At 44.8% G+C, this 13,019-nt stretch overlaps 1 protein-coding gene across 1 annotated transcript; it reads right to left on the bottom strand.

The window, feature by feature from the left end:
- Positions 1 to 412: 412 nt before the first annotated feature.
- Positions 413 to 11,204, bottom strand: smx5. The gene is made up of 5 exons (XM_067973927.1): positions 11,117 to 11,204; positions 7,492 to 7,559; positions 4,370 to 4,400; positions 3,771 to 3,830; positions 413 to 1,647 (listed from the first exon to the last, which is right to left on the bottom strand). The coding sequence occupies exons 1-5, from the start codon at positions 11,117 to 11,119 to the stop codon at positions 1,522 to 1,524; spliced, it is 288 nt and encodes a 95-aa protein (XP_067830028.1). The 5' UTR covers positions 11,120 to 11,204; the 3' UTR covers positions 413 to 1,521.
- Positions 11,205 to 13,019: the final 1,815 nt, after the last annotated feature.

Here is a 13,019-nt window from a genome sequence, read left to right as displayed (position 1 = left end):
GGTCTTCTGTGCTGTAACCATTCTACGATTCCAACTGCGAGATGGCTGGCTTGCTTTTTGTTTATAAAACTTGTGTAACCCCTCCCCCTCCCTTATTAGTTTTGATGAATGACCCGACAGATTACTGGGGACGAATCTCAGTTTTTTGGCTCAGGAGAAAATAGAATCAGAGCACAGAAGGAGGTCGTTCGGCCCAACTTGCCTGTGCTGGCTCTTTGAAAGAGCTATCCAATTAGCCCTGCAAACTCGTCCCCTTCAGGTATTTATCCAAATAACTAAACAAGATCTAAAATATTAAAAAAGGGATGCACGAAGAGAACAAGAAACCCGGGGCCATTCGAAGCAGGTTCTCAACGGCTGCAGCAGTAACATAACGGAAAATGAACCCACCACAAAGATCGAGTCCATCATCTCCTGAAGTATTTTTTTTTTAATTCTACAGTGATGTTACATCACAACACCTCAAACATATTGGACGCCCAGCTGTACAGTACAGAAACAAAGCTGCTTTCAGCTTTATTTGCAAAAAAACGCCAGTTTAGTAATTTTTTAAAAATTGCAAGCTGTGTACCTCCAATCAGACATAAACTGAGTCTACTTGCATTTTGACTCACCTCCAATGCACTGTATAAACAGCAAAAAAAACAGGAAAACAAAGAGTGCATTTTCCAATGCACTAACAGAAAATTCATCACATAATACCACAAGCTTGCTTGAGAAGTTGAATCCCATTCAAGTGAAATTAAACGATACGTGTCCGTCCTGTAATTCTGTTGATTGGTCAAGTTTGTCCAGCACGGCCTCCTGCCCCTTTCATGCTGGGATTTCAGTTCTACACTACGAGTTCCAGCTACCAAATAGTCTCAGCACAAGCAACATACTTGTATCGCCTTTACTTTTAAGTAAATGGCATACTTAACCACACCGTAAATCATTCAACTCAGTTGGTGGGCATGATTTTTGGTAAACGCGTCAAAAACTTGTCTTAACTTTTTTTTTTAAACTTAATGCAAAGGTCAAGAATTCTTCTTTTCGACAAGATCTCAAAAAAAGTTTCCAAATGATTTTTAAAAATGAAAAAATATATATTGGTCACCAGTATTCAGGGCAGTTGGTTGGAAATTACATGTAGGAGCGATGCACTATCTTGGTGCAATCAAGCTTAGACAGAGAACGCTGGCCACCACTGATATCCAAATTCGGCCATGTCACTGTGGGGATGGGGAGAGGGAGAGGGAGAGGCACTGGTGCCCATCCTTGTGGCAATGTAAATTGGTTGAGGCAGAGCCTGTCCACCTGCCTTTTCAGTTGCTGCTGGTTTGAGAGGGGAGGGGTCTCCAAAAAAACAATTCATAGGCAACGTCATATAAAAAGCAATTTGTTGAAATTAGAATTCAGATTTTTTTGGGGGGGGGGGGGGGGGGGGGGGCATTTGGCAGCTGTGAGTCAGTAAGTGTAAATTCCCAAACTCGTGTCTTTCACCCCTCCACTTCCCGTTAATGTCCACACTGTGGTTTAATCTCATTGCTTCTGCTGCATGGCTTCTTTCCTCGCTGCATCCTGTAGCAACTGTGTATCCACCTCATCAGCTGGGAGCTGCACGTAACGCACCACTGAACCACGGATAAAGCAGTTCTTCACGGAGAGCTGGGAGGGAGAAGGTCCAGCATTAATACCCTCATTGGAGTGCAAGCGTTGTACAGGCAATCAAATCAAGAGGATTTTAAAGAAACAAAACTAAAACCCTTTTAATAAAGTAGTAACACTTTTCCTTTATGAGCCATGTCCATTTTGTACCAGAGTAACCCCACTACTAAGTTTAAGAGGGCTGGGGTAGCTATGGACGTCACTAGTCCATCTCCTGTGGCTATGCACTTGGGGAGTGATTAGCTCAAGCAGAGGTGGGAAGCAAGGTAGAAGGGAGAGGAACAGAAGGGACCAAGAGACCAGGTAGGCAGTGGACCCCCAAGGAGTTTCCTCCTTTGTGCTGGCCCTGCATTTTCACTTCACAGGTTAAAGTGAGCTAACCCACTGGGGGAGGGGGGTTGCACTAATCAGAGGTTTGCCTCTCCAAACTCAAAGAGGAGGGGGTCCAAGAAATGCACTTTCCTCCAAAAGTATTAACGGGAAGGTGAGATACACTCTTTCTACAGGTAACTGCGTAGGAGCCTGGAGCTGGGAGGGAAGGGTGGGAGACAAGAGGCAGTAAGGAGAGGGGTGCAGTTAAAAGCACCTCGAACGTGGGAATGCTAATTTCAGGACACGTGTTTTACAGGTGGGTCAGAATAATTCACTTTTGGCAAGAGTGAGTGTTAACCTCAGTGAAAAAGGGTTGCTTTCAGTTTCCCCCCTCCCCCGCCTCAAATATTTTTCTGCTCAACACAACATTTAGCCTTCATTCACGTATTGCAATCCTGCGAGAACATCTCAACACATTCCTGCGATGCCATCCGGTGTCTTCTCCCGTTGGCGGCCGTGACTTTAGCCGCCTAGGTCTCAAACTATGGAAATCTCTCCCTAAACCCCTCTGCCTCCACCTCCTTTCTTAAAACCCACCTCTTTGACCAAGATTTTGGACACCGCTCCTAATACCTCCTCCTTTGGCTCTTTTGTCCATTTTTTCTTATACCTTTGAAACACTTTGGGAGACCTTTCTATGTTAAAAGGTGCTGTATAAATGCACGCTGTTGTCCTTTCCTCACACTCATTTGATCTTTTTTTCCTCCCCCAAATATTTATCCACTTCCTTTTTAAAAGCTACTATAGATTCTGCCTCCACCACTGACCGGGCATTCCATCTCCTAACAAAAATCAGACTTTAAAACTCACATCATTGTGAACAAAAGCAACAGACTGGTACATCACCATAGTTACAGAATTTATTTTACAAAAAGTCTCGAGCGGAGTTTAGCTATGTTTATAAAAATCGCTGTATTCTCATTCTTGCATTTTATGTAATTTGAATCCCTCCATTAGATTCCAGCTTGTAATTGGCTCCCAGACAATAAGAATATATAGTTGCCCAAATTGTTTACTTATCCCAAACTGCTCCCACTAACGGCAGACCTGTAAACATCAGTTTACTGCACTCCAAAACTCAATGTCTCCTCGCATTTGTCTTTTTAAAAAAAAAATTCGTTCATGGGATGTGGGTGTCGTTGGCGAGGCCGGCATTTATTGCCCATCCCTAATTGCCCTTGAGAAGGTGGTGGTGGTGAGCCGCCGCCTTGAACCGCTGCAGTCCGTGTGGTGAAGGTTCTCCCACAGTGCTGTTAGGAAGGGAGTTCCAGGATTTTGTCCCAGTGACGATGAAGGAACGGCGATATATTTCCAAGTCGGGATGGTGTGTGACTTGGAGGGGAACATGCAGGTGGTGTTGTTCCCATGTGCCGGCTGCTCTTGTCCTTCTAGGTGGTAGAGGTCGCGGGTTTGGACACTGCTCCTAATACCTCCTCCTTTGGCTCTTTTGTCCATTTTTTGTCTGTAGTTAACCATTTGAGGAACACAGCAGTAATTTTATATTATTTCTTCTTCTCCCCCCCAAATGACGAGATCCAACTACCTACGTTTCCCAACCGAAGGGCAGGCTGTGATCTGCCAAAGCCTCTCCAGTCAGATATCAGGAGAAAGAAACACCCTCAGATCTCCCTCCCCCCCACCCACCACCCCAACTGCTCTATCATTATCCGGCCTCTGATCGCTGGGAGTGGAAATCTATTAGAACGCGCACAATCCCTACAAAAGACTCAATAAACATTCACATCACTCACCATGTGTGGATATTTCTCTGGATCGGTGACACTGATATCTGTCAGTTTGATATTCAGGTACTGAAAGGATAAGACGACAGTAAGATCAACCTCTTATGGACATTTTTTCTTAGACATTCAGATTTGGGCTCCCATTAGGTGAAAAAAAAGTCAGTCTCAGGAGGGAGAGAGTTAGGCAAAAGATGCAAAAAATGAGCAGGGACAGAATCCATCTATTGCTCAATCTGCCCAGTGGCCTAGTTGCAAAATAGCACACTCACAGCAACCTGGGCAATCCTACCCTCCTGAGCAAAGAGAGCAATGTGGGGGAGACGGCGACATAAATATATTGGGGAGGAGATAGTACGAAGAGGAGTTTTCAAAAAAGGTCAGTAACTGGGCTCGCTAGGGGCAAAGCAAGAACTTTAAACATTTTCTACACGGAAGTTCCACAGGGAACAAAGGCTAAATCCAGGTTGGATGAAGCAACAATAAGCTCGAGGGAAATAAACAGCCGCTTGTCCTGACCTATACCTTCAAAATTGTTCTGTGCAGTTTTGATATTTAATTACAATGAAGCTATATTTCAGTATCACTCTGTTCAAATAGGTAACACTCACCTGATCGACAGAGTGCAGGGTTCCACAGATGCTGAAATAAAGGGAGGGAAAAAGTTACATTACAACCTTATTATTTTTGCAATAGAAATCACGTCACATCTTTTTACTTTCTAACATGCAACGCAGTTACCCTTTCCCCTGCACCCCACCACTCTTACAAGACTTACAAAGTACAAACAACCCAGAAACTTTATCAGAAACCCATAGTCAGTTACAGCAGGAAAAGAGCCTTTACTAAGTCTGGGCCTAATTGTATTTTTGGTAGCCTGAGAATGGCTTGAACCTCAAATGATCACCTCATTTTTACTGAAACTATTAGTTAATTTGAAGGGAGAGTTAAGAACAGATTACAAACATGGCAACAAACCATTCCTGAATATTAAAAGGGAGGCAAGTAAACACTGCATCAAAAATATTAGTCTGGACAGATATGCAAACAATTCTTGAAGTGAATAGGACATCTTCTGTGGCCCGTTACATTTCTTCAATATTGTGAAGGTTACAAATTCACTAAAACCTCTGCAGATCAGAAAACAGACAGGTGGAAAGCTGCTCATGACTCTCCAATGCTACCTTTTCTTAAAAAACTCAATTGCCTTTGGCGGTAGGGAGTCAATTAATTCATTTTGTCCTTTTTGATGTTGTTCACCTCCCTCAGGAGACTCACTGGAGCTGCAGAGTTGTAAAATCTAGATAATCCAATGGAAGGGGCGAGTACAGTGGGTCCTGGTCTTTTTTTCATTCCCTACTTACGTAATCACAGGGAACATAGGAACAGGAGGCCATTCAGCCCATCAAATCTATTCCACCATTCAATTAGATCATGGCCGATCTGAATCTTACATCCTTGGTTCCGTAACCCTTAATACCCTTTGCCTAACAAAAATTTATCAATCTCTATTTTGAAATTTTCAATTGACCTCCAGCCTCAAGAGCTTTTGGAGAATGTTCCAGATTTCCACTAACCTTTGCGTGAAGAAGTACTGCCTGGCATCACCTCTGCGCAGCCTAGTGCTAATTTTAAGGTTATGCCCCCCCTTGTTCTGGACTCCCCCACCACAGGGTCATTGCACCACAGCTTGAACTTGTAACCAAGTCATCCTACAGATCCAGGATTCACATGTAGAGGGGGTTAAGCAACAGTCAGCAGGGCGGTACCTCTGTTACCACTCAACGTTACCATTTCAATGTGGAATGAGCTACCACAATGAGTAGTTGAGGCAACTAGCATAGATGCATTTAATGAGAAGCTATGTAAACACGAGGGAGAAAGGAATAGAAGGATATGCTCATAGGGTGAAATGAAGACGGGGTGCGAGGAGGCTCATGTGGAGCATAAACACCGGCACAGATCAGTTGGGCTGTAGGCTCGATGCAACACTGGAAAGTCATTTAGAACTTTCCCGCGTTTTCTGCTCTGCAACATGCTCAAACGTCTTGTGAACTTGTAGCCTTCATAATATCGAGGTACGGTAAAGGACCACAGATGATGTTCTATTCACTTCAAGTTAACTGTATTGTTCGTATACCTGTGCAGACTAGTAATTTTGATGTACTGTTAACTTTATCACCCTTTAGTTTAAGAAATAGTTTGCTGCCATCTTTGCAATATTTTGGGTGAGGAGCAAAACTCATCCATTAATCCATTCTTACTTTCTGGTCACTAGGCTGACCAGATAATTCCAAAGCAAAGTTCAGCGAATTGAAGTCAGCTGTAACTAGTTTATCAGATCTGACTGCTGGCCACAGAATATTTAATTCAAACATGGGTACAATTATTATAAATATAAAAAGTCAGTTGAAAAGGTGCAGGATTACAGTTGGAAGGATTTGAAACTTGGGAGTTAATACAAGTGAGGGCAATTCCACTGTGATCAGGGTCATTGAATCCAGTTTGTAGCACGCAGTGGTATCTGAACTGAATCACCAGTCCTTTTTTAAAAAAGGGAAAGAAATAGTGGAGCACAACATTTTTGATATAGAATCGCTCCCCCCGCCCCCAAACAAATTTCAGGATCACTAATATCTCCCCCACCTAGTGGATGACATTGCTAGCCGTTAAACTTCTTCCCATTCCCGTGTAGGCTCATCCTCTAGTGCACCAAGGCAAATCCACTGACATCAGCTGCAGGTCCAGAAGGAATCCCACAAACCAAACACATTTCCAGCCACAGGGATCAATAAAAACGCACGCAAGTCTGGAAAATCCCAACTTCTGCTGCGGAATTGGACAAATGCAATTTTCCTGGTTTAAGTCATAGGAACATAAGTGGAGTAGGCCAGTCAACACCGAGACTTTTCCATCATTCAAATTGATCATGGCTGCTCTGTATCTTAACTCCATTTACCCACCTTGGTTCCATAACCCTTTATATCGTTGCCTAACAAAAATGTCAGTTTTGAAATTTTCAATTTGACCCCCCAGCCTCTCAGCTTTTTTGGGGGGGTGGGGTGGAAGAGAGTTCCAGATTTCCACCACCCTTTATGTGAAGAAGTGCTTCCTGACATCACTCCTGAATAGCCTAGCTCTAACTTTAAGTTTATGCCACTTGTTCTGGACTCCACCCGATCAAATTCTTTAATCATCTTAAACACCTCATTTAGATATAAATACATGAAGTGGAAAAATCTGCAGGGCTATGGGGAAAGAGCAGGGGAGTGGGACTAATTGGGTAACTCTTTCAAAGAGCCAGAACAGGCAAAATGGGCCAAATGGCCTCCTTCTGTGCTGGATCATTCTATGATTCTAGATCACCTCAATCTTCTACACTCTATACTATAATTGGCCCCATCTGATCTATTGGATTCTTTGCAGAGGTGCCCAACAAGGCTTTGACTTCATTAAGACAGAGACCAGAAATCAGGTCTCAACCAGGAAAAGTAAATATTAAAACTAGGAATTCTCCCCATCAAGTAGGAAGTTTCAATTTCCTAAAATCACTTGGATGGGAAGAGGTGGAAAAGCAAAGAGAGCATTACATTGAAAGGACTGTTTTACTCTTTAAAAGAGGCGAGAGTGACCCATTGCAGATAAGAACATTGAAAACTTCACAAAATGGCACTGCTTATAGTTCACTAGCATCACTTGCTGTCAGCAACAGACCAAAACAAATTGCACTCACCTGAGATCATTCTTTAGCTCCACTACTACATCTTTCCCAACCAAGGATTTGAAAAACGAATAAAACAACTAAAACAAAAAGAGGAACTGATTAAATTGAGCCAGGGCATTCTTCAGCCATGAGATTTATGTTGTAAACTTGCTTACCTTTTTACATCAAATCATCTTAACTTTAAAATGAGCAAAGTACAGTTGATCTTGTGAAGGTTTGAGGGTCCCCTGCTCAGTTGGTAGGACTCTCAACCAAGTCAGAAATGTGTGGGTTCAAGCCCCACTACACTTATTCACATTATGCACACCGTTTGATAACACGTAATCAAGGCTGACACTCCAGTGCGGTACTGAGGGAGTGCCGCACTGTCAAAGGTGCCGTCATTCAGATTGGGCATTAAACCAAGAACTATATCTACCATTCACAGGCGAACATAAAAGACCCGGTGGCACTATTTGAACTGAGGCAGGAAGTTCTCCTGGTGTCCTGGCCAACATTCCTCCTTCAACCAACGCTACCAAAAATCAGATTAACTGGTCGTTCACTTGCTGTCTGTGGGACCTTGCTGTGTACTTGGCAGCCATGTGTGCTTAAATAATGAACTCACTTGCATAGCAATTCATTGATTGTGAAGCAATTTGGAATGGCCAGAGGACATGAAAGCACTATTATAGAATCATAGAAGTTACAACATGGAAACAGGCCCTTCGGCCCAACATGTCCATGTCGCCCAGTTTATACCACTAAGGTAGTCCCAATTGCCTGCACTTGGCCCATATCCCTCGATACCCATCTTCCCCATGTAACTGTCCAAATGCTTTTTAAAAGACAAAATTGTACCCGCCTCTACTACTGCCTCTGGCAGCTCGTTCCAGACACTCACCGCCCTTTGAGTGAAAAAATTGCCCCTCTGGATCCTTTTGTATCTCTCCCCTCTCACCTTAAATCTGTGCCCCCTCGTTATAGACTCCCCTACCTTTGGGAAAAGATTTTGACTATCGACCTTATCTATGCCCCTCATTATTTTATAGACTTCTATAAGATCACCCCTTAACCTCCTAATCTCCAGGGAATAAAGTCCCAGTCTGTCTAACCTCTCCCTGTAAGTCAAACCATCAAGTCCCGGTAGCATCCTAGTAAATCTTTTCTGCACTCTTTCTAGTTTAATAATATCCTTTCTATAATAGGGTGACCAGAACTGTACACAGTACTCCAAGTGTGGCCTCACCAATGCCCTGTACAACTTCAACAAGACATCCCAACTCCTGCATTCAATGTTCTGACCAATGAAACCAAGCATGCTGAATGCCTTCTTCACCACCCTATCCACCTGTGACTCCACTTTCAAGGAGCTATGAACCTGTACTCCTAGATCTCTTTGTTCTATAACTCTCCCCAACGCCCTACCATTAACGGAGTAGGTCCTGGCCCGATTCGATCTACCAAAATGCATCACCTCACATTTATCTAAATTAAACTCCATCTGCCATTCATCGGCCCACTGGCCCAATTTATCAAGATCCCGTTGCAATCCTAGATAACCTTCTTCACTGTCCACAATGCCACCAATCTTGGTGTCATCTGCAAACTTACTAACCATGCCTCCTAAATTCTCATCCAAATCATTAATATAAATAACAAATAACAGCGGACCCAGCACCGATCCCTGAGGCACACCGCTGGACACAGGCATCCAGTTTGAAAAACAACCCTCGACAACCACCCTCTGTCTTCTGTCGTCAAGCCAATTTTGTATCCAATTGGCTACCTCACCTTGGATCCCATGAGATTTAACCTTATGTAACAACCTACCATGCGGTACCTTGTCAAATGCTTTGCTGAAGTCCATGTAGACCACGTCTACTGCACAGCCCTCATCTATCTTCTTGGTTACCCCTTCAAAAAACTCAATCAAATTCGTGAGACATGATTTTCCTCTCACAAAACCATGCTGACTGTTCCTAATTAGTCCCTGCCTCTCCAAATGCCTGTAGATCCTGTCCCTCAGAATACCCTCTAACAACTTACCCACTACAGATGTCAGGCTCACTGGTCTGTAGTTCCCAGGCTTTTCCCTGCCGCCCTTCTTAAACAAAGGCACAACATTTGCTACCCTCCAATCTTCAGGCACCTCACCTGTAGCGGTGGATGATTCAAATATCTCTGCTAGGGGACCCGCAATTTCCTCCCTAACCTCCCATAACGTCCTGGGATACATTTCATCAGGTCCCGGAGATTTATCTACCTTGATGCGCGTTAAGACTTCCAGCACCTCCCTCTCTGTAATATGTACACTCCTCAAGACATCACTAATTATTTCCCCAAGTTCCCTAACATCCATGCCTTTCTCAACCGTAAATACCGATGTGAAATATTCATTCAGGATCTCACCCATCTCTTGTGGTTCCGCACTTAGATGACCTTGTTGATCCTTAAGAGGCCCTACTCTCTCCCTAGTTACCCTTTTGCCCTTTATGTATTTGTAGAAGCTCTTTGGATTCACCTTTGCCTGATCTGCCAAAGCAATCTCATATCCCCTTTTTGCCCTCCTGATTTCTCTCTTAACTCTACTCCGGCAATCTCTATACTCTTCAAGGGATCCACTTGATCCCAGCTGCCTATGCATGTCATATGCCTCCTTCTTATTTTTGACTAGTGCCTCAATCTCCCGAGTCATCCAAGGTTCCCTACTTCTACCAGCCTTGCCCTTCACTTTATAAGGAATGTGCTTACCCTGAACCCTGGTTAACACACTTTTGAAAGCCTCCCACTTACCAGACGTCCCTTTGCCTGCCAACAGACTCTCCCAATCAACTTCTGAAAGTTCCTGTCTAATACCATCAAAATTGGCCTTTCCCCAATTTAGAATTTTAACTTTTGGGCCAGACCTATCCTTCTCCATAGCTATCTTAAAACTAATGGAATTATGATCACTGGTCCCAAAGTGATCCCTCACTAACACTTCTGTCACCTGCCCTTCCTTATTTCCCAAGAGGAGGTCAAGTTTTGCCCCCTCTCTAGTTGGGCCATCCACATACTGAATGAGAAATTCATCCTGAATACACTCAACAAATTTCTCTCCATCCAAGCCCCTAATGCTATGGCTGTCCCAGTCAATGTTGGGAAAGTTAAAGTCCCCTACTATTACCACCCTATTTTTCTTGCAGCTGTCTGTAATCTCCTTACATATTTGCTCCTCAATTTCCCGTTGACTATTAGAAATGCAAGCAATTTATTAGCTGAGAATTGTTTCCATTGGTTGTCCAAGGTCCTTGAAAAGCGAAAAACTGCGCATTTAACACGGTTTGAAAGAGGTATTTTAAAAAAATATTTGAAAACATTGCAACTCCCGCTTTAAATCCCTCGCATTCCTGCAGATGGAGACTGCAAGTCCCGCCCCCGCACCCCCGAGGAGGCGCTTACACCACTTCCCGGGGTTAGGCCTGCAGGAAAGTACCCGGCTCCAGCGCGGCCTCCGGCCCGCGGGTCCTGGAATGAGGCCGGGCTGAAATACCGTGCGTTGCGCGCCTCCCGGAGTCTCAATCCCGGCTCTTATTTGTAAGTAAAGGGTCACATAAAGCCCACACTCGGCAGGGAGAGAGAACGGAGACCGATCCCACCCCCGGCTTCTCACCATCGCGTGTCCGGCTCCGAGCGCACCAAATTCAAACTCCGAGCTCCGCGCTCCGCCTCTAGGCCCAGGTCTCGCGACAACTTCTCAGACCCCGCCCTCCCCAGTGCGCGCGTGCGCGCGCGAGACTTCAACGCCCGCCTTTAATTTGATTGACAGCCACTGTCCCCGGCCACGTGCTCTCACTTTGGAACAAGAGGTAACAGAGCAAGTTTGGAGCCCTGACTCCTGATCTTTGGCCGCCCGGTGAGGGAGGAGGAGGAGGAGGGGGGGAGAGGAGGAGGAGGAGAAGGGGTTGCTGGGGTAGTTCTGTGGACGTCCTCGTGGGCCTGTCCGAGGTGGCTATCCGCAGGTCCGGTTTGGGCGCGGCCCGCGGGGGCGGTCGCTCCGACTGTCCGCCTCTCTTCCGCGGCATCCTCCGCGCAACGGGTGGCCCTGGAGAGGGAGCACGCGGTCTCTGCCGGTACGCTTGAGGCTTTCCGCGACCGGGTGGGCACCGCCGGGGCTGGACTGCGTCCTGGACCGAAATAATAAAATCTTAATTTGACACTTGGTTTTGGTTTTTGGTTGCACATAAACACACCTAACCCCCCCCCCTTATAAAAGGGAGGGCCTAAAAACACAACAAAAAAGAATTGATGCAAAAAAAAGAGAAAAAAAATCCAGTTGTCGAAGCTAGACGAATCAGTCTTGTTTGTGCTTATATTTCTTAATTGTCGGTTTGTCCTGTTTGAATTATGTAGACCTGGAGGTTTGGACATCCCTTTTTCTAATGCAGTTACGTCATTGGCAGATAAAGCTCAAACCTGAAAATCAAGAACTAGAGATATATGCCAACTAATAGGAATATTGATTTAAACTTTTTGTACCCCCTGCTCCATGGTATGCACGTATGCAAAGATAAAATCTTAGAAATCCTTGCTGTATTCCTGTTCCATCTTTTTGCCTATATTGTTGGCTTCAATAAATAACTCTGTTTATGAATAAAAAAATAAGAGCAGGTTTGGAGAAGTACTGCCAAGAGGCAGGCAAGATTTTTTTTTCTCTTCTACACTCTGCTCTGTAGCATGGATGTGTAAGCAAGTTGACTTTTTTGTGTGTTTAGGCCCCCTTTTATAAGGGGGGGTTAGGGTGTGTTTTATGTGCAGCAAATGAAAAAAACAAAATAAGTGCCAAATAATAATTTTATTGTCAGGATCCAGGATGCACCGGTCGCGGAAAGCCTCAAGCGTACCGGGAGACACCACATGCTCCCTCTCCAGGGCCACCCGGGCACGGAGAATGCCGCGGAAGAGAGGCAGACAGTCGGAGCGACCGCCCCCGCGGGCCGCGTCTAACCTGAACCTGTGGATAGCAACCTTGGACAGGCCCAGGAGCAGGCCCACGAGGACGTAGGCAGGCAAGATTAGAGCAGAGCAGGTTTGCCTTTTCTAATTAAACCGGTTAGGAGATTCTGGGTTGCCCCATGTCATCATCCAAAATAAGCTAACACTTTATTGTTTGTGCCCCTCAAGCAATAAACACCCAAATTATAATCCTGGGATGAGAGGATTGTCCTATGAGGAGAGGTTAAGTAGAATTGGCCTATATTCTCTGGAGTTTAGGAGGTGATCGCATTGAAACATATAAGATTCTGAGGGTGCTCGACAGGGTAGATGCTGAGAGGTTGTTTCCCCTGGTTGGAGAGTCTAGGATGAGGGGTCGGCCATTTAGGACTGAGGTGAGTAGGAATTGCTTCACTCAGAGGGTTGTGAATCTTTGGAATTCTCAACCCCAGAAGACTGTGGATGCTGAGTCATTGAGTATATTCAAAGCTGAGATAGATAGATTTTTGGACTCTAGGGGAATCAAGGGATATGGGGATCGGGCGGGAAAGTAGAGTTGAGGTCAAAGATCAGCCACGATT

The sequence above is a fragment of the Heptranchias perlo genome, chromosome 39 (genome assembly GCF_035084215.1).
Source record: "Heptranchias perlo isolate sHepPer1 chromosome 39, sHepPer1.hap1, whole genome shotgun sequence".
Classification (NCBI taxonomy): Eukaryota; Metazoa; Chordata; class Chondrichthyes; order Hexanchiformes; family Hexanchidae; genus Heptranchias; species Heptranchias perlo.
This window is presented reverse-complemented; position numbering and strand designations above follow the sequence as displayed.

Excerpts from the sequence above, each read along its gene's own strand:
- smx5 (XM_067973927.1), bottom strand. Across the intron at positions 4,401-7,491 it reads GAGCTAAAGAATGATCTCAG|CATCTGTGGAACCCTGCACT; the intron begins GTGAGTGCAATT and ends CCTTTATTTCAG. Across the intron at positions 3,831-4,369 it reads CCCTGCACTCTGTCGATCAG|TACCTGAATATCAAACTGAC; the intron begins GTGAGTGTTACC and ends TTATCCTTTCAG.